The sequence below is a fragment of the Entelurus aequoreus genome, linkage group LG12 (genome assembly GCF_033978785.1).
Source record: "Entelurus aequoreus isolate RoL-2023_Sb linkage group LG12, RoL_Eaeq_v1.1, whole genome shotgun sequence".
NCBI lineage: Eukaryota > Metazoa > Chordata > Actinopteri > Syngnathiformes > Syngnathidae > Entelurus > Entelurus aequoreus.
The window spans coordinates 5,092,978-5,117,908 of record NC_084742.1 but is presented as its reverse complement, the minus strand read 5'-3'; the positions used below and the strand labels follow the sequence as shown (position 1 = coordinate 5,117,908).

Below are 24,931 nucleotides of genomic sequence, written 5' to 3'. Positions count from 1 at the left end.
CAGTGCAAGTTGTTTTACTCTGTCCTCCACCCTGAGCCAGCCCACTTTGGAGAAGTGGGCTGTCACAGGTTTTGTTATTTTAATTGTTCAAGCTTCACTTTGTTCTATGCATGCCGAGTTTTAATTTATGCATGGGTTGGCTTTAAATTAAACGTGTTCTGAGGCTCAGAGCTAAACGCCTTTTAAGAGCAAATAATTAAAGCAGCTATCTGACACTACAGAGAAATATACACTACCGTTCAAAAGTTTGGGGTCACATTGAAATGTCCTTATTTTTGAAGGAAAAGCACTGTACTTTTCAATGAAGATAACTTTAAACTAGTCTTAACTTTAAAGAAATACACTCTATACATTGCTAATGTGGTAAATGACTATTCTAGCTGCAAATGTCTGGTTTTTGGTGCAATATCTACATTGGTGTAGAGAGGCCCATTTCCAGCAACTATCACTCCAGTGTTCTAATGGTACAATGTGTTTGCTCATTGGTTCAGAAGGCTAATTGATAATTAGAAAACCCTCGTGCAATCATGTTCACACATCTGAAAACAGTTTAGCTCGTTACAGAAGCTACAAAACTGACCTTCCTTTGAGCAGATTGAGTTTCTGGAGCATCACATTTGTGGGGTCAATTAAACGCTCAAAATGGCCAGAAAAAGAGAACTTTCATCTGAAACTCGACAGTCTATTCTTGTTCTTAGAAATGAAGGCTATTCCACAAAATGGTTTGGGTGACCCCAAACTTTTGAACGGTAGTGTACCTGACTACTGTCAGTCTAGCACAGTGGTTCTTAACCTTGTTGGAGGTACAGAACCCCACCAGTTTCATATGCGCATTCACCGAACCCTTCTTTAGTGAAAAATAAAATGTTGTTTTTTTTCAAATTCAAGACAAAGTTATATGTTTTTGGTAACACTTTAGTATGGGGAACATATTTTAAGTAACAAAGACTTAATTTAGAGTTATTTGGACACTAGGGGAACATATTCTAAGTAATAAAGACTTAGTTTAGAGTTATTTGGTTAGGGTCGGGGTTAGAGGGTGAGGGTTATAATAAGACCATGCCGAATAAGGCATTAATAAGTACTTAATAATGACTAGTTAAGAGCCAATATGTTACTAATTTGCATGTTAATAAGCAACTAATTAATGGTGAATATGTTCCCCATACTAAAGTGTTACCATGTTTTTTTTTACTGGTGCATAAAATGAACCGTGCATGAACATCACCTTGTTCAAAGAACAAAACCAACACAGTCATAAACTCACAACAAATTACACACACCTGTAAATCAGTCAGCTGTTGCCGTATCCGTAAAACTCCAATAAGGAGAAGTTTGTATTTACACGATGAGTCGGGTGTGTTTTGACCTCCGCCGAACCCCTGAGGCCGACTCACCGAACCCCTATGGTTCGATCGAACCCAGGTTAAGAACCACTGGTCTAGCAGTTGAAAACAACCAAAAAGATGTTGCATGCTAACTTTGTAATCCCTGGGGAACCTCACTCCAATCACTTTCAACCTGTTGTTATTACAATACTGCTGTTTTTGTCACCGGTTTTGTTTTGTTATTTATTTGTTTAAAGGCCTACTGAAAGCCACTACTACCGACCACGCAGTCTGATAGTTTATATATCAATGATGAAATCTTAACATTGCAACACATGCCAATACGGCCGGGTTAACTTATAAAGTGACATTTTAAATTTCCCGGGAAACTTCCGGTTGAAAACGTCTATGTATGATGACGTATGCGCGTGACGTCAATGGTTGAAGTATTGAGACACATTGTATCCAATACAAACAGCTCTGTTTTCATCGCAAAATTCCACAATATTCTGGACATCTGTGTTGGTGAATCTTTTGCAATTTGTTTAATGAACAATGGAGACTGCAAAGAAGAAAGCTGTAGGTGGGATCGGTGTATTAGCGGCTGGCTGCAGCAACACAACCAGGAGGACTTTGACTTGGATAGCAGACGCGCTATTTGACGCTAGACGCCGACCGCATCGATGATCGGGTGAAGTCCTTCGTCGCGCCGTCGATCGCTGGAACGCAGGTGAGCACGGGTGTTGATGAGCAGATGAGGGCTGGCGTAGGTGGATAGCTAATGTTTTAAGCATAGCTCTGTCGAGGTCCCGTAGCTAAGTTAGCTTCAATGGCGTCGTTAGCAACAGCATTGCTAGGCTTTGCCAGGTGGTACAGCATTAACCGTGTGGTTACATGTCCAGAGTTTGGTAGTATTGTTGATCTTCTGTCTATCCTTCCAGTCAGGGGCTTATTTCTTTTGTTTCTATCTGCATTTAAGCACGATGCTATCACGTTAGCTCCGTAGCTAAAGTGCTTCGCCGATGTATTGTCGTGGAGATAAAAGTCACTGCGAATGTCCATTTCGCGTTCTCGACTCTCATTTTCAAGAGGATATAGTATCCCAGGTGGTTTAAAGTACAAATCCGTGATCCACAATAGAAAAAGGAGAGAGTGTGGAATCCAATGAGCCCTTGTATGTACGTTACGGTCAGAGCAAATAAGATACGTCCTGCACTGCACTCTAGTCCTTCACTCTCACGTTCCTCATCCACGAATCTTTCATCCTGGCTCAAATTAATGGGGTAATCGTCGCTTTCTCGGTCCGAATCGCTCTCGCTGCTGGTGTAAACAATGGGGAAATGTGATGAGCCCTTCAACCTGTGACGTCACGCTACTTCCGGTACAGGCAAGGCTTTTTTTGTCAGCGACCAAAAGTTGCGAACTTTATCGTCGATGTTCTCTACTAAATCAGCAAAAATATTGCAATATCGCAAAATGATCAAGTATGACACATAGAATGGATCTGCTATCCCTGTTTAAATAAGAACATTTCATTTCAGTAGGCCTTTAAACTTTATCTTGTTTTCTTCATGCTTATTTTTAATTCCTGCATGAGTCCACTTTAAGTTAAATGTGTTCTGACGCTCCGAGCTAAATGCCTTTTAAGAGCAAATAATTAGTACTGTACACTTCATAGGTGCGGCAGTATTTATTAGGATTTTTCTTTTTTACTTTTGTCCACTTCAAACATTGCTTGTCCTCTTCTACATCAACTTAATGTGCATTATATTTATCCATGAGAGCATTTTTGTTGTAAATTGTGAGGTGTGTCTGTTAAAATCATGGTTGTTTTTACAAATGATGACAGATGTGAACCAGAGCATGTATTGTCTTTGTGTTGATGATGTAAATGAGGTGTGGTTGTATTGTATATAAGTATGTGTCCAGGAAAGGGCATTTTTTGCCTTTTCTTAATTTGATTACATGCTATAGTAAGATTTTATTGTCATCAGTTTATTGCATGATTTTTGTATCCCTTTAATTCAGGTAGCCAGGGACTGCAGATGGAAATGAGCTATTTCGCTATAATCTGGTACAGAAAATATCTGTCTTTGAGCTTAATGCTCATCAATCATCAATCAATCAATGTTTATTTATATAGCCCTGAATCACAAGTGTCTCAAAGGGCTGTACAAGCCACAACGACATCCTCGGTACAGAGCCCACATATGCTTCTGTGCATTGTCCCTTCAAATAAAGACTAAACTAGGATGTTAAAGGCCTACTGAAATGATTTTTTTTTTTTATTTAAACGGGAATAGCAGATCCATTCTATGTGTCATACTTGATCATTTCGCGATATTGCCATATTTTTGCTGAAAGGATTTAGTAGAGAAAATCGACGATAAAGTTCGCAACTTTTGCTCGCTGATAAAAAAAAAGCCTTGCCTGTAGCGGAAGTAGCGTGACGTCACAGGAGCTAGTATTCCTCACAATTCCCCGTTGTTTACAATGGAGCGAGAGAGATTCGGACCGAGAAAGTGATGATTACCCCATTAATTTGAGCGAGGATGAAAGATTCGTAGATGAGGAACGTTACAGTGAATGACTTGAGAGGCAGTGATGGACGTATCTTTTTTCGCTCTGACCGTAACTTAGGTACAAGCTGGCTCATTGGATTCCACACTCACTCCTTTTTCTATTGTAGATCACAGATTTGTATGTTAAACCACCTGGGATACTATATCCTCTTGAAAATGAGAGTCGAGAACGCGAAATGGACATTCAGTGCCTTTTATCTCCACGACAATACATCGGCGAAATGCTTTAGCTACGAGCTAACGTGATAGCATCGTGCTTTAACTGCATATAGAAACAAAAAAATAAAGGATAGAAGGAAGGAGAGATAGAAAATCAACAATACTATTAAACCGTGGACATGTAAATACACGGTTAATGCTTTCCAGGCTGGCGAAGGTTAACAATGCTGTGCTAACGACGCCATTGAAGCTAACTTAGCAACTTAGCAACGGGACCTCACAGAGCTATGCTAAAAACATTAGCTCTCCACCTACGCCAGCCAGCCCTCATCTACTCATCAACACCCGTGCTCACCTGCGTTCCAGCAATCGGCAGAAGGACGAAGGACTTCACCCGATGCGTTTGGCGGCCCGGAGATGTAGGAAGTCAAGGTGAGGTCAGCGGCTAGCGCGGCTAGCGCGGCTAGCGCGGCTAGCGCGGCTAGCGCGGCTAGCGCGGCTAGCGCGGCTAGCGCGGCTAGCGCTCCAACAAAGTCCCCCTGGTTGTGTTGCTGTAGTCCGCTGCTAATACACCGATCCCACCTACAACTGTCTTCTTTGCAGCCTTCATTGTTCATTAAACAAATTGCAAAAGATGTCCAAAATACTGTGGAATTATGAAATGAAAACAGAGTTTTTTGTATAGGATTCTACGGGTACCATAACTTCCGTTACTCTGACTTCGTCACGCGCATACGTCATCATACCGCGACGTTTCAGCCGGATATTTCCCGGGAAGTTTTAAAAGTCACTTTATAAGTTAACCCGGCCGTATTGGCATGTGTTGCAATGTTAAGATTTCATCATTGATATATAAACTATCAGACTGCGTGGTCGCTAGTAGTAGGTTTCAGTAGGCCTTTAAAAGAGGAGAAAACAAAAAAATGACAATTAAAGTTTGAAACATAGTTTATCTTCAATTTCGACTCTTTAAAATTCAAAATTCAACCGAAAAAAAGAAGAGAAAAACTAGCTAATTTGAATCTTTTTGCAAAAATTAAAAAATGAATTTATGGAACATCATTAGTAATTTTTCCTGATTAAGATTAATTTGATAATTTTGATGACATGTTTTAAATAGGTTAAAATCCAATCTGCACTTTGTTAGAATATATAACAAATTGGACCAAGCTATATTTCTAACAAAGACAAATCATTATTTCTTCTATATTTTCCAGAACAAAAATTTTAAAAAAAAATTCAAAAGACTTTGAAATAAGATTTAAATTTGATTCTACAGATTTTCTAGATTTGCCTGAATCCTTTTTTTGAATTTTAATCATAATAAGTTTGAAGAAATATTTCACAAATATTCTTCGTCGAAAAAAGTGAAGCTAAAATGAAGAATTAAATTAAAATGTATTTATTATTCTTTACAATAAAAAAAATAAATTTACTTGAACATTGATTTAAATTGTCAGGAAAGAAGAGGAAGGAATTTAAAAGGTAAAAAGGTATATGTGTTTAAAAATCCTAAAATCATTTTAAGGTTGTATTTTTTCTCTAAAATTGTCTTTCTGAAAGTTATAAGAAGCAATGTAAAAAAATTAATGAATTTATTTAAACAAGTGAAGACCAAGTCTTTAAAATATTTTCTTGGATTGTCAAATTCTATTTGAGTTTTGTCTCTCTTAGAATTAAAAATGTCGAGCAAAGCGAGACCAGCTTGCTAGTAAATAAATACAATTTAAAAAATAGAGGCAGCTCACTGGTAAGTGCTGCTATTTGAGCTATTTTTAGAACAGGCCAGCGGGCTACTCATCTGGTCCTTACGGGCTACCTGGTGCCCGCGGGCACTGCGTTGGTGACCCCTGCTTTACGGCATAAGTCACTCCCCCTTTCTCCGTTCATTTAAAAGACAAAAGTCGATGCGAATGCTTACGTGCGGCCAGAAAACTAAAAGAAGAAGAAAAAGAATGCCTATGTGAAATTACTGCTATCATGGCAGAAGCACCAAAACAACCAAAGAAAAGAAAAGTTTAGTCTGAGGAGACCAAAAAAAAGAAAAAGGACAGTCAGGATCAACATTGGCCCGGCTTTCACTCTCTGGCGTGAGCTTTAAAGATGAGGAGGGATTTTCAGAGCAATGCTGACTGGGTTCTGTTCCTGCGAAACTATTAAGTTACTTAGAATGCTCAAATCAAAATGATAATGCTAATGTTAGCTGTCGGAAATGTGTGTGGTAGCAATAAACAGCCACCAGCGTGATAGTTTGGAAAAAAAACTCTCCCGGCGATCTTGCTTTGCTTCGGACCTGCATCCACCCCGATACATTCTTGGTACTAGCGTCACGTTTGTAGCGCAATCCAAGATCATTTCTTGATAGCGTTTGCGATTTAACATCAGCATAGCCATTAAAGACCTAATATTTGCGCCAATATTACAGCGGACATCATGCGCTAGTACTCGCGGGAAATTTGGTCTTCTTCTGGCAAAACACTACCGCTTATGTCCACTGGCGCCGCCAAAATCAACCAAAACTGAAAGTTTTAGTTTAGTTTAGTTTAGAAGGCTTTAAAGGCCTACTGAAATGTGATTTTTTTATTCAAACGGGGCTAGCAGGTCCTTTCTATGTGTCATACTTGGATCATTTCGCGATATTGCCATATTTTTGCTGAAAGGATTTAGTAGAGAACATCGACGATAAAGTTCGCAACTTTTGGTCGCTGATAAAAAAAAGCCTTGCCTGTACCGGAAGTAGCGTGACGTCACAGGAGCTAGTATTCCTCACATCTGCACATTGTTTACAATCATGGCCACCAACAGTGAGAGCGATTCGGACCGAGAAAGCGACGATTTCCCCATTACTTTGAGCGAGGATGAAAGATTCGTGGATGAGGAAAGTGAGAGTGGAGGACTAGAGGGCAGTGGAAGCGATTCAGATAGGGAAGATGCTGTGAGAGGCGGGTGGGACCTGATATTCAGCTGGGAATGACTACAACAGTAAATAAACACAAGACATATATATACTCTATTAGCCACAACACAACCAGGCTTATATTTAATATGCCACATAACAAACACCTCCCCCCTCCCGTCCACATAACCCGCCAATACAACTCAAACACCCGCACAACACACTCAATCCCACAACCCAAAGTACCGTTCACCTCCGCAAAGTTCATACAGCACATATATTTCTCAAAGTCCCCAAAGTTACGTACGTGACATGCACATAGCGGCACGCACGTACGGGCAAGCGATAAAATGTTTGGAAGCCGCAGCTGCGTACTCACGGTACCGCGTCTACGTATCCGACTCAAAGTCCTCCTGGTAAGAGTCTCTGTTGTCCCAGTTCTCCACAGGCCAATGGTAAAGCTTGACTGTCATCCTTTGGGAATGTAAACAACGAAACACCGGCTACGTGTTTGTGTTGCTGCAGCCGGCCGCTAATACACCGCTTCCCACCTACGGCTTTCTTCTTTGCTATCTCCATTGTTCATTGAACAAATTGCAAAAGATTCACCAACACAGATGTCCAGAATACTGTGGAATTTTGCGATGAAAACAGACGACTTAATAGCTGGCCACAATGCTGTCCCAAAATGTCCGTGACGTCACGCGCAAACGTCATCATACCGGGACGTTTTCAGCAGGATATTTTGCGGGAAATTTAAAATTGCACTTTACTGATCTACTGTTGCGATGTTAAGATTTCATCATTGATATATAAACTATCAGACTGCGTGGTCGCTAGTAGTGGCTTTCAGTAGGCCTTTAAGAGACCTAGGGAACGCCACTCTTCACTTTCTACAAGGTTTTTTTTTTTTTTCCAGATAAGGCCCCTCAAATGATGGCCTGAGGCTCAAAGCTATAACTCTCTTTTGATTCCAACGCACACGCATAGCAACTACACAAATTTGGGAGCCTCGCAGTGATCGGCAGTAATAAGAACTGTGCAACTTGCAGTATTTAGCTTTCTGTGTGTGCAGTTTCGATGGAATGGTTGAGCAATGCGTGTGATAGGTGTTTTCCTAGCGCTATAAATCACAACGGAGTAACACTAGCATGTCTTTGCACGCTGGAATTGCTCTCCTCCTCCTTTCTTCTCCCCTTGTCTCCCGTCAAGCCACGCCGTGACACTCAGCACAAAATAATTCGTATTCTTTCAGCCACACGTGTAACATCTGCTCCCACTTTCTGGCCCGGCTTTCGAATGGTGTCATTCGATGCCGGGCCCTTTTTTTTTTTTTTTAATTTTTTTTTTTTTTTAAGGACACGTTCAAGTCCTACTTCTTTTTACCTCCTTAGTGCCGTGATGTAACAATTATCCCACAGTACCTGAATGCACCGGTGGGGATCGGATTATGTTAGAGCCAGAGAATACAAGCCCCCCCTGCCCCCCCCCTTTCTTTTTTTGTGGCAAAGTTCATTGAGTTCATCTGTCCATTCTGCTATGGCCATTAGCAACCACTAGAGGTGCTATGTGTAAAAAAAACAATTGTGACCATTATGTGCCGACAAAATGTTTCCCCAAAATGCAACATCTGGTAGTATTTTTTTGAAAATAGTTTACAAAAGGCTCATTCCAGCGCGTCATTCCACATACCCTGATAAATATATGCAAACTGTAAAGTTACTTCTAAATTCCTTTCTTTTTTTTGTAGGAAATTCTATTTTTTTACCCCAAGCATACATGTTAATACCGACATACTGTATCTGTAAAAATGCATATTTTAATATCCAGATTTGATTACTTAGTTCACCCGTAAATTTGCGTTTGTGCAATAATTTTGTTGGAAGTCCTATCCATAAATATGCCTCCCCCGCTCCCCTCCATTTTTTTCTATTAATTAAAGTGCATTAATGTTGTAGTAAATCTTACTTCGCAAGTACAGGCTACATTAACATTAACATGCGCATTAATACCAATATATGCTATGTGTAAAATAAAAAAATTGCTGTTTAATAACTCATAATGTAATTATGTCTAACTATGCCCCCTCTGTTTTTTATTTGTTGTTCCTACTAATTACAGTGCATTAAATTTGTATGAAATCCTACTAAATATTTGCAAGTACAGGCTACATTAACACGCACATTAATTCTAATAATATATGTAGAAAAAAAGCTGTTGTCCAACTTTAATAACTCATCCATAATTTTAATTACGACTAAATACTGTATGGCCCTCTGCCCTATTTTAATTTTTTTGTATAAATAATTACACTGCATTAATTTTGTAGGAAATTCTATTAAATCTTTGCGAGTACAGGCAACATTAACATATGCATTAAAACTAATATATGTCGAAAAAAAAATGGTGTGGCATATCTTTAAAAACGTATCCGAGAATTGTAATTACGACCCCTTTTTAAAATATTTAAAAAATAAATCACAGTGCGTTAATTTTATAAAAAATACTACATTTGTGCAAGTACATGCTACATTAATATATACTATGAAAAAAAAAAAACATGTTTTCCAGCTTACCTACTTGAATTGATTGTGACTCAATATGCCCCATCTTTATTCTATTAATTACAGTGCATTAATGTTGTAGTAAATCTTACTTTGCAAGAACAGGCTACATTAACATTAACATGCGCATTAATACTAATATATGCTATGTGTAAAATAAAAAAATTGCTGTTTAATAACTCATAATGTAATTATGTCTAACTATGCCCCCTCCGTTTTTTATTTGTTGTTCTTACTAATTACAGTGCATTACATTTGTATGAAATCCTACTAAATATTTGCAAGTACAGGCTACTTTAACACGCACATTAATTCTAATAATATATGTAGAAAAAAAGCTGTTGTCCAACTTTAATAACTCATCCATAATTTTAATTACGACTAAATGCTGTATGGCCCTCTGCCCTATTTTAATTTTTTAAATAAATAATTACACTGCATTAATTTTGTAGGAAATTCTATTAAATCTTTGCGAGTACAGGCAACATTAACATATGCATTAAAACTAATATATGTCGAAAAAAAATGGTGTGGCATATCTTTAAAAACGTATCCGAAAATTGTAATTACGACCCCTTTTTAAAATATTTAAAAAATAAATCACAGTGCGTTAATTTTATAGGAAATACTACATTTGTGCAAGTACATGCTACATTAATATATACTATGAAAAAAAAAAAAACATGTTTTCCAGCTTACCTACTTGAATTGATTGTGACTCAATATGCCCCATCTTTATTCTATTAATTACAGTGCATTAATGTTGTAGTAAATCTTACTTTGCAAGAACAGGCTACATTAACATTAACATGCGCATTAATACTAATATATGCTATGTGTAAAATAAAAAAATTGCTGTTTAATAACTCATAATGTAATTATGTCTAACTATGCCCCCTCCGTTTTTTATTTGTTGTTCCTACTAATTACAGTGCATTACATTTGTATGAAATCCTACTAAATATTTGCAAGTACAGGCTACTTTAACACGCACATTAATTCTAATAATATATGTAGAAAAAAAGCTGTTGTCCAACTTTAATAACTCATCCATAATTTTAATTACGACTAAATACTGTATGGCCCTCTGCCCTATTTTAATTTTTTTTTATAAATAATTACACTGCATTAATTTTGTAGGAAATTCTATTAAATCTTTGCGAGTACAGGCAACATTAACATATGCATTAAAACTAATATATGTCGAAAAAAAAATGGTGTGGCATATCTTTAAAAACGTATCCGAGAATTGTAATTACGACCCCTTTTTAAAATATTTAAAAAATAAATCACAGTGCGTTAATTTTATAAAAAATACTACATTTGTGCAAGTACATGCTACATTAATATATACTATGGAAAAAAACAACATGTTTTCCAGCTTACCTACTTGAATTGATTGTGACTCAATATGCCCCATCTTTATTCTACTTATTACAGTGCATTCATTTTGTAGGAAATGCTAGTAAAAATATTTGCAAGTACAGGCGGCATCGACATGCACATTAATACTCCAAAATGCTTTGATAGAATATAAAAACAATGGTGTTGTCTAGATTTATTAACGTATCCATCATTTCAATTACAACTAAATATGCCCCCATCCTTTTTTTATACTAATTACAGTAGCTACATAAATATATACTAATATATGTAGAACATTTCAAAAATCTTTAATACTATCCATAATTTTAATTACAACTAAATATGCCCCCATGCATTTTTTTAGTTATTACAATGCATTCAAATATTTGCATAATATATGTAGAAAAAAAACGATTTTGGCCAGATGGAATAACTTATTTCTCATTTTAAATTAGGACTAAATATGATCCTGTTCCTTTTTTCATTTTTTTTTTATCATTACGGTGCATTAATTTCGTAGGAAATACTACTAAATACAGGCAGCATTAACATGCACATTAATACTAAAATATACTATGTAGAATATAAAAACAACGGTGTTGTCCAGCTTTAACTTATCCATAATTGTAATTATAACTAAATATGCTTCCCAACCCCCCCATTTTTTAGCTATTACAATATGTTAATTTTGTATGAAATCCTACTAAATATTTGTAAGTACTAGTACTAGTAATAATAGCTGTAGAAAAAAATATTTTGCCCATATTTAATAACTTAACTAAACATGCTGCCTGTTCCTCACTTTTTTTTATTTGCTAATTACAGTGCATTAATTCAGTAGGAAATGCTACTAAATCTGTGCAAGTACAGGCTACAATACATGCACATTAATGCTAATATATACTTTTGAAAACAAAAAACTATGTTGTCCAGCTTTAGTAACTTACCCATGAACTTAATTACGACTCCACATGCCCCCTCTTTTTTTTTCTACTTATTACATTAACTTTGGAGGAAATCCTACTAAAAGTTTGCAACTACATGCAGCATTAACATACACATTAATGATAATATATGTTAAGTATAATTTTTTTTCCCAGCTTAATTAATGTATCCATCATTTTTTATTACTACTAAATATGCCCTCCTTTTTTTTTTTTTAAACAAATTACAGTGATTTCATTTAAATCGTTGCACTGCAAAAAGTCAGTGTTCAAAAACAAGAAAAAAATATACAAAAATGAGGGGTATTTTATTTGAACTAAGCAAAATTATCTGCCAATAGAACAAGAAAATTTGGCTTGTCAAGACTTTCCAAAACAAGTCAAATTAGCTAACTTCAATGAACCCCAAAATACCTTAAAATAAGTATATACTCACTAATAACAAGTGCACTTTTCTTGACTGAAAAAAAAAGACATTTTTTCTCAATATGTTGAAAAATATTCTTAAATTAAGTAAATGCTAGTGCCATTATCTTGACATAATGACACGCTCGGTATTACATTTCTTGAAACCAGCAAACTTATACTAAAAACTAGTTTATTTTTCTTAATGGAAAGGCAAGCGCTTGTTACTCTCGGGTTTTCCTAGCAGCTCAGGTAAATCATATTGTCTAAAAATTCATTTTTCCATGGATAACATGACATCATCGCGCCAAGTGCATGCTCTTTCAGTCAATTAGTGCGCATATATACAGCCCGGCCCCCGGCCAAAAATGTTTTAATTGTAATTTTGAAGAATTCATCTGAATGTGCATGAACTATTTATGTTCAAAATTGTTAGAAATGACTGTCATGGAATAGATATGGTAACGATAAAAAAGGTTATAGAAGACATTTCAGAACCTCTGACATATATCACCAATGTATCATTTTTAACCGGAAAATTCCCAGACAAAATGAAAATTGCAAAAGTCGTACCAATCTATAAGAATGGAGACGTACACCAGTTTACTAACTACAGACCAGTTTCATTACTTCCACAATTCTCCAAAATCATGGAAAAATTATTCAATAGTCGATTAGATTTATTTATTAACAAAAGTGGGACGCTCGTGGAGAACCAATATGGATTTCGAGCAAATATCTCAACATCAATACCATTAATTAAAATAACAGAGGAAATTACCAATGCAATAGATGGTAAAGAATGTGCGGCAGCAGTATTCATGGACTTAACAAAAGCATTTGATACAATTAATCATGATATTTAAATACAAAAATTCGAACGATATGGCATCAGAGGTTTGGTATTGAACTGGGTAAGAAGCTATTTAACCAAATGTGAAGATGGGTGAAAATATGGCAACACGGCTAGATATATCCTGTGGTGTGCCGCAGGGATCAATACTGGGACCAAAATTGTTTAATCTTTATATAAACGACATTTGTAAAGTTACAAAGGACTTAAAGTTAGTTTTATTTGCAGATGATGCAACTGCTTTCTGTTCAGGAGAGAACACACAGAAGATAATACAAATAATAACAGAAGAAATGAACAAATTAAAAAGATGGTTTGACAAAAACAGACTATCTTTGAATCTCAGTAAAACTAAAATAATGCTATTTGGTAATAGTAGGAAAGAGCATCATACGCAAATACAAATAGACGGAGTAGACATCGAAAGGGTAAAAGAAACCAGATTTTTGGGAGTATTAATAGATGATAAAATGAACTGGAAATCTCATATACAAAACATACAACATAAGGTAGCAAAAAACATTTCAATAATGAATAAAACAAAACACGTCCTGGGCCAAAAATCACTTCATATTCTCTACTGCTCACTAGTGTTACCATATCTGAGTTATTGTGCAGAAATATGGGGAAATAACTACAAATGTGCGCTACATTCATTAACCATGTTACAAAAAAGATCAGTTAGAATAATACATAATGTTGGATGTAGAGAACATACAAACCCTTTATTTATTAAGTCAAAAATATTAAAGTTTGGTGATTTGGTCAAATTGCAAACAGCTAAAATGATGTACAAAGCAATCTATGACCTGCTAGCAAAGAATGTACAACATTTCTTCTCAACTAAAGAAGAGAAATATAACCTTAGAGGACAAAATAATTTAAAACATTTATATGCACGTACAACACTTAAAACTTTTAGCATAACAGTATGTGGAATTAAATTATGGAATGGATTAAGTAAAGAAGTTAAAAATTGTACTGACATGATCCAGTTTAAGAGGTTGTTTAAATTAATAGTGCTTACAAAGTACAAAGAAGAAGAATTATGAGAAAAACTTCCAACCGTATTGAAAATATTCTTCATCTCAGTATGTTAATAATGACTGAATTAATTAATTACATATTACAAACTGTTGTATATACTAATTCATAGATGTTATTTTATTATATAAAAAGGTCAGTAAATGATTTTATATAATTGTAAATGCTTTGAAGTGGGAAAGGGGTAGGATTAAATAAGCTTTGCTTCTTCCTACTCCTTTTCGGGCATGATGTAAATGAAATGATATGAAGTTGTGTGATGTATTATGATGTAAATGTGTTCATGTTCCAAATAAACTAAAAGAAAGAAAGAAATGTTAAATGTTTAAATATTAACTGTCAGTTTACTGTACTGTGCCAACTGTACTACTACATGAGTACGTGTTTTCTATTGTTTCATTGAAAATAAAACCGCAAAGTTCATTTGGCTGTCATCTGTTTTAATTATGAGACACAATTGTGTCAAAGTCATGATTTTTTTATTTCATCCTTGAAATAAGAAATGATTACTTTAAAAAGTAGTTTTATACTTGTGAGTGTTGATGACACAGCTTTGCAACAGTTGATATTCTAGTTTCAAGCATGTTTTACTCAATATAGGTCATCAAATCTCAGCAACAAGCTGTAATATCTTACTGACATCATTTAGGACCAACACCCTTAAAACAAGTAAAACACTCTAACGTAAAATCTGCTTAGTGAGAAGAATGATCTTATCAGACAGAAAATAAGCAAATATCACCCTTATTTGAGATATTTCATCTTACTTAGATTTCAGTTTTTGCAGTTGCGGTCCATCTTTAAAACCGTAACTTGCTCATACACGTTCTTAGTACTGATATTGTGCAGCGCATTATTTTTGTCGTAAGCCCTACTTATGCTAATTTATGAATTTGAAAGGACGTCCAACTTGAATAACTAGCACAAAGTTGCTAATTGCATTAGGGCAGGGGTCGCCAACCTTTTTGAAAGCAAGAGCTACTTCTTGGGTAGTGATTAATGCGAAGGGCTACCAGTTTGATACACACTTCAATAAATTGCCAGAAATAGCCAATTTGCTCAATTTACCTTTAACTCTATGGTATTATTAATAATTAATGATATTTACACTTAACTGAATGGTTTAAAAGAGGAGAAAACATGAAAAAAATGACAATTAAATTTTGAAACATAGTTTATCTTCAATTTCGACTCTTTAAAATTCAAAAATCAACCGAAAAAAAGAAGAGAAAAACTAGCTAATTCGAATCTTTTTGAAAAAAAAAAAAAAAAAGAATTTATGGAACATCATTAGTAATTTTTCCTGGTTAAGATTAATTTTCGAATTTTGATGACATGTTTTAAATAGGTTAAAAGCCAATCTGCACTTTGTTAGAATATATAACAAATTGGACTAAGCTATATTTCTAACAAAGACAAATCATTATTTCTTCTAGATTTTCCAGAACAAAAATTTTAAAAGAAATTCAAAAGACTTTGAAATAAGATTTAAATTTGATTCCACAGATTTTCTAGATTTGCCAGAATAATTTTTTTGAATTTTAATCATGATAAGTTTGAAGAAATATTTCACAAATATTCTTCGTCGAAAAAACAGAAGCTAAAATGAAAAATTTAATTAAAATGTATTTATTATTCTTTACAATAAAAAAAATAAATTTACTTGAACATTGATTTAAATTGTCAGGAAAGAAGAGGAAGGAATTTAAAAGGTAAAAAGGTATATGTGTTTAAAAATCCTAAAATCATTTCTAAGGTTGTACTTTTTCTCTAAAATTGTCTTTCTGAAAGTTATAAGAAGCAAAGTAAAAAAATAAATGAATTTATTTAAACAAGTGAAGACCAAGTCTTTAAAATATTGTCTTGGATTTTCTAATTCTATTTGAGTTTTGTCTCTCTTAGAATTAAAAATGTCGGGCAAAGCGAGACCAGCTTGCTAGTAAATAAATACAATTTAAAAAATAGAGGCAGCTCACTGGTAAGTGCTGCTATTTGAGCTATTTTTAGAACAGGCCAGCGGGCTACTCATCTGGTCCTTACGGGCTACCTGGTGCCCGCGGGCACCGCGTTGGTGACCCCTGCATTAGGGAGTCTTGACTTTTGACCAAATCCTTGCTAAAAGAGAATAAAACAGTAGAGAAGACAGTGTTGTCCAGGTGCTAACTGCAGCGTGTTTGTGTGTCAACAAGGGTTTCTTCAGGCGAACAATCCGGCTCAAGTTGGAGTACGATAAGTGCGCGCGCAACTGCAAAATCCAGAAGAAGAACCGCAACAAGTGCCAGTACTGCCGCTTCCATAAGTGCCTCTCTGAGGGAATGTCACACAACGGTAAGGTATTGTAATATTTAACCCCGCCGTGGGGGTGTTTTTCCTCATGTCCACGCACAGCGGGGTGCTTTAGATGGGCTGCCTTGTGAGAGAAAAGCCAGGAACCCTTAGCGCTGCACATGTGCGCTGCAGGGTCATTGAGTCTGTCTCAGCGGCCTCACGCCGCAGGCGCTGCAGTGTCAGAAACCCGAGATGGAAGGAAAGAACTCACCGCAGCGTATCATTTGCGGGCTAATTCACTGCTGCTTTTTTGGAAGTCCACGAATGAATCCTTCCATGGGTTGTGTAAATGTCTCCGTGCGACAGCCATCCGCTTTGGACGCATGCCCCAGGCGGAGAAGATGAAGCTGAAGGCGGAAAGCAAGATGGTGGAGAAGAAGAAGGAGGCCAGCCCGTTGCTGTCCGACCACAAGATCCTGATCGGGCGGATCCACGAAGCCTACATGAAGAACTTCAACATGAACAAAGCCAAAGCTCGCCTAATCCTCACCGGAAAGACAAGCAAGCCGGTAAGCGAGGTGATTATTTGGGGCTTCATTTCATCCCCGGAGGTCAACTTTTGTCTTCCTTCTAGCCGTTCGTCATCCACGACATGGAGACCTTCCAGCTGGCCGAGAGGACCTTCGCGGCCCACATGGTGTCTGACAAGTTGGAGCCCGACAGCGACGTCCCAGCAGGAGTTCTGGTGGCGGCGGTGGGATGCGGCGGGCTCCAGCGGAGGGAGGCCGAGGCTCGCCTCTTCCACTGTTGTCAGAGCACCTCGGTGGAGACGGTCACGGAGCTCACCGAGTTTGCCAAGGCCGTGCCCGGCTTCCAGAACCTGGATCTGAATGACCAGGTACTAATGTACCATCATTCTTATTTCAACCAAAAAAAATACTGGAGTTCCCTTCTATAGCGGCCGAGGGCGTTTATTTAATGAGCGTTAGGTTTATTTGAAGGAGGCATCAAGTTTAGAGGAGCAATGTACACAATGTAGACATATAAATAAAATATATACATTTGATAACATTTTTTTATTTTAGTTTATATTATTGAATTATTAATTTTATATTGTTAAATCATTATTGAATTTATATTAGGTTATTTATTTGATAACATGAAACTTTTAAAAATATTTGTAAATTAATTGTTTTTTGATATTACGATAAAAGTTCATTACATTTTAATGTATTTTATATTATTAAATCATTATTTATTTTATGTTATTAAATTATTATTTATTTAGTATTTTTATATATATTATAAATGTATTCTATACAATTTAATTGTTTTTTCATTAATTAATTCACTTCCCTCCACAATTTCTATTTAGCTTCATTTTTTCCCCCATTATTTATATATATATATATATATATATATATATATATATATATATATATATATATATATATATATATATATATATATATAATGGGAAAAAAAATATATATATATATATATATATATATATATATACATTTGTATATATATATATATATATGTATATATATATATATATATAATGGGGGGAAAAAAATATATATATATATATATACATTTGTGTATATATATATATATATATATATATATATATATATATATATATATATATATATATATATATATATATATATATATATGTATATATACGTATATATTATATTTAGGTTTGGTTGGTATCAACACTTCAGTCATCAACAATTGCATCATCAGAGAAATGGACATTGGAACAGTGTAGGACTGACTTGGTAGGAGATGTACAGCAAGTAGTGGACACAGAGAGAGAGATCAGAAAGTATAAGAAAAAGTATAAGAAAAAGTGTCTACATTTGATTATTTACAATCCGAAGAGGTATGCTGTGGAAGGGAGGGTATTAGTTTAGGGTTGAAGTTGCCTGGAGGTGTTCTTTTAGTGCGGTTTTGAAGGAGGATAGAGAAGTGTGTATATATATATATTTTTTTTTTTGGATAATTTAATCAAGACATATATATATATATATATATATATATATATATATATATATATATATATATATATATATATACACACATATATATATACACATATATATACATATACATAAGTATTTATATTGTTTTTTATCAGTTAAGGACTATTAGTGCAAAAATATTTTTTTATGTATTTATTAAAATATTACTATGGAAATGTTATTACATTTGCATTTATTTTATGTTATTACATTATTTTATATAATTAAATCTGTAAAATGTTATGTTGTTTTTTTCAATAATTATTTAATTCACTTTCGTCCACAAATCTTAGTTAGCTTCATCTTTTATTCCTAAAATATAATTTATTTTAGCCCTGATATATATTATTCCTTTTTTTAATCAGTTAAAGACTACCTATTAAGTACAAACATTTTATTTTATTTTATTGTTTTTCCACTTTATTTTATAATGTATTTTAAATCAATTGAGGTCACAGTGAATATTAAAGCATATTATAAACAAGTTGTTTTTTTCAAATATTACTATAGAAATTTGACGAAATTGTAATTGATTTTATATTATTAAATCATTATTTTGTATTAGGTTATTATTTATTTAATATTATTATACATTATAAATGTGTTATTTTCATTTGTTAATTCATTTACTTTCCTCCGCAAATCGTATTTAGCTTCACCCTTTACTTCTAAAACATCAAAATGTATTTTAAACATTGGTTAAGATGTGAGCCATACTGTATATACAGTCGTCCCTCGCGACATTGAGCTTCAAATATTTTAGGGATAATTTAAGCATATTTTACAATTTTTTTGGTCCTAAACTAATTTTTAAAGCATAAAATGTTGTAATAAACTACAAATATCAATACTACAGCGCTATACCAGAGCACGTGTTTCAGTTTTGTGGCAACTAATTGGCTTAAAAGAATCTAAAGGTGACTAAAATATGTTATTTTATGTCTGGAGGTGTCTAATAAAGTCGTGAACAAGCTTTTTATGCCGTAGCTATTAAAATATTTGATTTATAATTCATGATTCCTACTTTGCGGAAATGCATTTATGGCGGTTATGTCCGGAACCGATTAACAGCGATGAACAGGTACAACTAGGTCCATTCTGGCCATTAAACTTCTCCCGCTGACTTTTAGGTGACGCTCCTCAAGTACGGCGTCTACGAGGCCCTCTTCACGCTCCTGGCCTCGTGCATGAACAAAGATGGCCTCCTGGTGGCGCGCGGTGGCGGCTTCATCACCCGCGAGTTCCTCAAGAGCCTCCGTCGGCCCTTCAGCGACATGATGGAGCCCAAGTTCCAGTTCGCCACGCGCTTCAACGCCTTAGAGCTGGACGACAGCGACCTGGCCCTGTTCGTGGCCGCCATCATCTGCTGCGGCGGTGAGCTCGTCCGAGGTTTAACCCTCCTTCAGAGTCCTCACCTTCTTGTCCTTTTCCCAGACCGTCCAGGCCTGGTGGACGTCTCCCTGGTGGAGCAGCTCCAGGAAGGCATCGTGCAAGCCCTGCGGCTCCACCTGGTGGCCAACCACCCAGACGACGCCTTCCTGTTCCCGAGACTGTTGCAAAAACTGGCCGACCTCAGGGAGCTGGTCACCGAGCACGCTCAGTTGGTGCAAGAAATCGAGACGTCGGAGGACACCTCGCTGCATCCCCTCTTGCAGGAAATCTACAGGGACATGTACTAACTTCAATATCACTACTGAGTACACTTTTACTCATACTGCACAAGAAAACTTTGTTTTAGGGAAAACTACTGTACTGTGAAAAGGGGGCCATATTTTACATTGGAGACAGACTAAAGCAATCATATGTAAAATTAAATATATATATATATATATATATATTGCCTGAATAGTATAGTGGCCAGGTGGTGTCAAACTTATGTTACCTTGTATATTATTTAAAAAATGTGTGCTATTTTTTTTTGCATTTGAACAACCCTGCATGATGATTGAAATGTGACTTCTCAAACTACAAATGAGTCTTTCATAAATAAAATACAAAATACTGACTGCATCACTTGTTTGGACAAATACACACTTTTGAATGTACACACACAGAATGTATTTCACTTTTTTAATGTTGCCATGTCGATTATTGACAATCATAGTGAGGTTAATTTGTGTCTTGACTATGATTTTTTTTTTTTTACATTTTGTGAACATACTTTTTTTTTTATACACCAAATGAAAATGTCCTTGTATCAAAGTGTGTGTGTTCAAAAATTCAGTTTGTTAAAATGCAGTGTTTTAAAATTCAGTCTAAAAAAAATTCAGTGTAAAAAACTTAAAATGCAGAAATATTTCTTGCTTCAAAACTCAAGACTCACTGCCGTTTCAAAAAATCAGTGTGTAAAAATTCTGTGTAAAAACATTTAAAGTGTGTAAAAATTCAGTGTAAAACATTCAATGTTTAAGAAATCAGTGGAACAAAATATGGGTTGCTTTAAAACTCAAGACCCGCCTACATTAAATTAAAATTCAGTGTTAAAAAAAAATCAGTGTAAAAGAATTCAGTTTAGAAATATTTGTTGCTTCAAAACTCAAGACTCGTTACCTTTTAATTAAAAATTCAGTGTGTAAAAATTCCATGAAAAAAATTCAGCGTGTAAAATAATTCAGTGCAGAAATATTTGTGTCAAGTTTAAAGTCACGTGATTTTTATGCACTACATTTTTTTTACACTGAATTTTAAAACTTTGACAAAAAAAAAAAATTGTATTCAAATTTTGCTCAAATTGCTTTTATTTAATGAAATTGTCAGCATAATTTGATGTAAAAAAAAAAAATCCAGGTCACAAAATTTAAACGCAAAAAATGTTGTCTAAAAAATATTTCGTAATAAAGACACAAATTAACCTCATTATGCAATCAGTGCTGTTTTTAAATTGTTTCAATAGCCGGAAACAACAATAGATAGATAGATAGCACTTTATTGATTCCTTCAGGAGAGTTCCCTCAGGAACATTTAAATAATGATAATATAACAATAATGAATACATTTATTTTTTGTTAGTAGTCTTGAAGGTGATCTGTATTTTTTCTTAAAAATGACTATACAATGTATTATTGGCACTCAGCATCAAAGGTTGGAATTGGGGGTTAGATCACCATAAACATGATTCCCGGGCGCGGGCACCGCTGCTGCTCACTGCTCCCCTCACCTCCCAGGGGGTGATCAAGGGTGATGGGTCAAATGCAGAGAATAATTTCGCCACACCTAGTGTGCGTGTAACAATCATTGGTACTTTAACTTTAACTTTATTATTTTTGTGTTTTGTTGTTGTGAAGCTGTATCAATTCAGAGCATAATAATACGTGGACCCCGACTTAAACAAGTTTAAAAACGTATTCGGGTGTTACAATTTAGTGGTCGATTGTACGGAATATGTACTGAATTGTGCAATCTACTAATAAAAGTTTCAATCAATCAATCAATCAATCAAAAAGCAACGACAGGCGAGTGCTAATACTCCCCCGAGCCTGTAGGTGGCGGTGCAGGCCCATGTAACGACAAACAGGACGCGCTTCTCCATTTCCCTTTCTAGTATATAATGGAGCAAACTACAACAGAACCCCATATTAATACATTTACATGCCAACTTTGTGGTTTAAGTTGTCCTTTTACTTGCTTCGGGCAAAAGCCACCAAACACCAGAGCCATTGTGTGAGTTTAAAAAAAATGAAGCGGAACGTCGTGTTGCGAGTTGGATGTTAGCTAGCTAGGCTAATAGTTCGCTGCTACGTGCAGAGACGACACTTTTTTTTTTAAATGTCTAGTTTTCTGCTTTTGTCTTGTTTTATGGACCTGGCGTGAGTTTATATGTATGTTTATTTTGTTGTCTAGGTTGCTGGAGGAGTGTTTTGTGACTAAAGACCCCTTCAGTCCGGACAAGGAAAAGTTCCTTGTTTTGGGTTCAAAGTGCAACTTGTGCGATGCTACGGTTTGTGTTGGCGCGGTAAGATTTTTTTGTTAATGACGTTTATTTCATCCCATCTCCGTTCTAACGAGTGTTTGACCTTGCATTGCGTTGTGGCTTCAATGCTATCCTCATGTGACCTCGTATCAAGTGTCCTTAAAATGTACACGATGTGCTGAGTGAGCAATCTACTTGCGGCGCATTCATTAACGTGACAAACTTTTTTTTCGCTGACCTGGCAGGACTGCAGCCTTTTCTACACCAGGAGGTTCTGCATGCCTTGTGTCAACAAGAACTTGGACCAGTTCCCCCGGCAGATTCAGGCCGAGCTGGGCAAGAAGGGGCAGACGTCCATGGACACCAAGTGATAGGTTTTTAACATCAAGTCCTTTTTATTATATATATATATATGACAAAACACACCTCTCTGCATCATGGCAACACTTTTGTCAAAATATGTGGACATTTTCTTGTATTTTCAGGTTTACATTCCCTTTTAACAAGAGAAGGAGAAATATAAATGTAATTTATTGTATTTGTATGGAAGTACAACACTTAAAACAGTGGTTCTTAACCTTGTTGGAGGTACCGAACCCCACCAGTTTCATATGCGCATTCACCGAACCCTTTAGTGAAAAATAAAATGTTGTTTTCAATTCAAGACAAAGTTATATGTTTTTGGTAACAGTTTAGTATGGTGAACATATTCTAAGTAACAAAGACTTAATTTAGAGTTTTTTGGACACTAGGGGAACATATTCTAAGTAACAAAGACTTCATTTAGAGTTATTTGGTGAGGGTTAGGGCCAGGGTTAGGGTTATAATAAGGCCATGCCGAATAAGGCATTAATACGTACTTAATAATGACTAGTTAAGAGCCAATATGTTACTAATTTGCATGTTAATAAGCAACTAATTAATGGTGAATATGTTCCCCATACTAAAGTGTTACCGTGTTTTATTACTGGTGCACAAAATGAACCGTGCATGAACATCACCTTGTTCAAAGAACAAAACCAACACAGTCATAAACTCACAACAAATTACACACCTGCAAATCAGTGTGACTTCTGCTGTTGCCGTATCCGTAATACGCCGATAGGGAGAAGTTTTTATTTACACGATGAGTCGGGTGTGTCTTGACCTCCGCCGAACCCCTGAGCCCGACTCACCAAACCCCTAGGGTTCGATCGAACCCAGGTTAAGAACCACTGACTTAAAACCTTCAGTATATCAGTATGTAGAATTAAATTATGGCATGGATTAACCAAATAAATCAAACAACGTACTAATATAATCCAATTCAATAAACTATTTAAACTTAAAGTGTTTACAAAGTACAAAGAAGAACCATGATAAACCATCCATCCATTCATTTTCTAGATAATCTTATTCATCTCGCCAAATGAAATATAAATTACTTCACTACTTATTATTTATTTAATTGTATTGTTATTAGTTATGGAGCATATTGTGAATAAATTGAGAACATGAAGTGGACAAAAGTTTTAGCAACTGCTGTGTAAAGGAAAAGGGGTAGGATTAAATAAGCTCTGCTTCTTCCTACTCCTTTTCAAACATGTTGAATAGAGAAACTGGAAATTGTGATGTATCATGTTGTATGCACGCATGTTCGAAATAAACACAAACTCAACTCAACATGTACATTTTAATATAAATCGATATTTATTGCTAAGGTATGAATGTTAGATCACAAAATGGACATGTTGAAGTCGCTTGTAAAGCCCATAGTAATACAACTGTTTATTTGTCCAAAAAATTAATTGACAAAAAACCCTCTTGATTATTTAAAGTCTATGTAAACTTTTTATTTTACGACAGTCATCACAATATGTTTTGCGCTTACATTATCATATGCACTAGCTAGGATTAAAGGTTACATTTTTATTGTTCTTTTATTTCCTAAAGCTTCCACTGTGCAAAGTGCAGCGACACAGTGGCAAAGTCGAACAGCGATAGGCACCGAGCCAACTATGACGGCACCGCTCCCTCCTCGACACTGACGTCAGCACTTTCAAGAGGTTTGTGCTCTTGTTGTCCCTTTTATTTACCCTCTCAACCCGCCTGCAAACGTCACGTTGACCGTCCGTAACCTCGAGCCGCTGAGTGGATTTGCGGTGATTCAATCAAGTTGTGCCCTAAGTCGTTTATGGCCCGTCACAATCAGATCGAGCTCGCTGTCTTGTCACTTGATGGTTGTGATAGCGCAGCCACATGGCCATGCTTCAATCCATCTTACAGGTATGTTCTTATCTGATGACAATGAGCCTTTAAACTCTTTACAGCATGCAAGATAACAGTTATTGATATTAATGTCACCATCGTAAACCAATGAGGCTCTAATCTACACTGTAGATGGCAAATCCCTCCGAAATTGAGTTTAATGCCAAGTGATGCCAAAGATAAATACATGGTGAACTTTAGCGCTACTTAAAATTGTTTTAATACAAATACAAACAAAACATTATTTTTGAAGAATAATCTTTATTTTGGGTTTTATTGCCATGTTTTCTTTTTAAGTATCTGTGCATTTAATGGTCTTTGTTTATATAGTAC

General features: G+C 35.5%; 2 protein-coding genes across 9 annotated transcripts in view; both read left to right on the top strand.

The window, feature by feature from the left end:
- LOC133661358 (peroxisome proliferator-activated receptor alpha-like) overlaps window positions 1-20,451 on the top strand; it is a 46,290-nt gene extending 25,839 nt beyond the window's left edge. The window contains exons 4-8 of the mRNA XM_062064514.1: window positions 16,330-16,468; window positions 16,775-16,977; window positions 17,043-17,306; window positions 19,572-19,815; window positions 19,876-20,451. Coding sequence (XP_061920498.1) covers window positions 16,330-16,468; window positions 16,775-16,977; window positions 17,043-17,306; window positions 19,572-19,815; window positions 19,876-20,120 — 1,095 coding nt within the window. The 3' untranslated portion in view covers window positions 20,121-20,451. The remainder of the gene's footprint in view (window positions 1-16,329; window positions 16,469-16,774; window positions 16,978-17,042; window positions 17,307-19,571; window positions 19,816-19,875) is intronic.
- A 1,471-nt stretch (window positions 20,452-21,922) lies between these two features.
- Window positions 21,923-24,931, top strand: part of cdpf1 (cysteine rich DPF motif domain containing 1) — a 168,920-nt gene continuing 165,911 nt past the window's right edge. For 7 of the 8 annotated variants that reach the window (XR_009827926.1, XR_009827928.1, XR_009827924.1 and 4 more), the window contains exons 1-4: window positions 21,923-22,101; window positions 22,282-22,393; window positions 22,597-22,725; window positions 24,284-24,396. Coding sequence is in view for 1 of the 8 variants with exons in the window: in XM_062064522.1 (XP_061920506.1) it covers window positions 21,989-22,101; window positions 22,282-22,393; window positions 22,597-22,722 (351 nt within the window). In the remaining 7 variants the exon portion in view is untranslated. The remainder of the gene's footprint in view (window positions 22,102-22,281; window positions 22,394-22,596; window positions 22,726-24,283; window positions 24,397-24,931) is intronic. The other variant, XM_062064522.1, reaches the window with a different exon arrangement.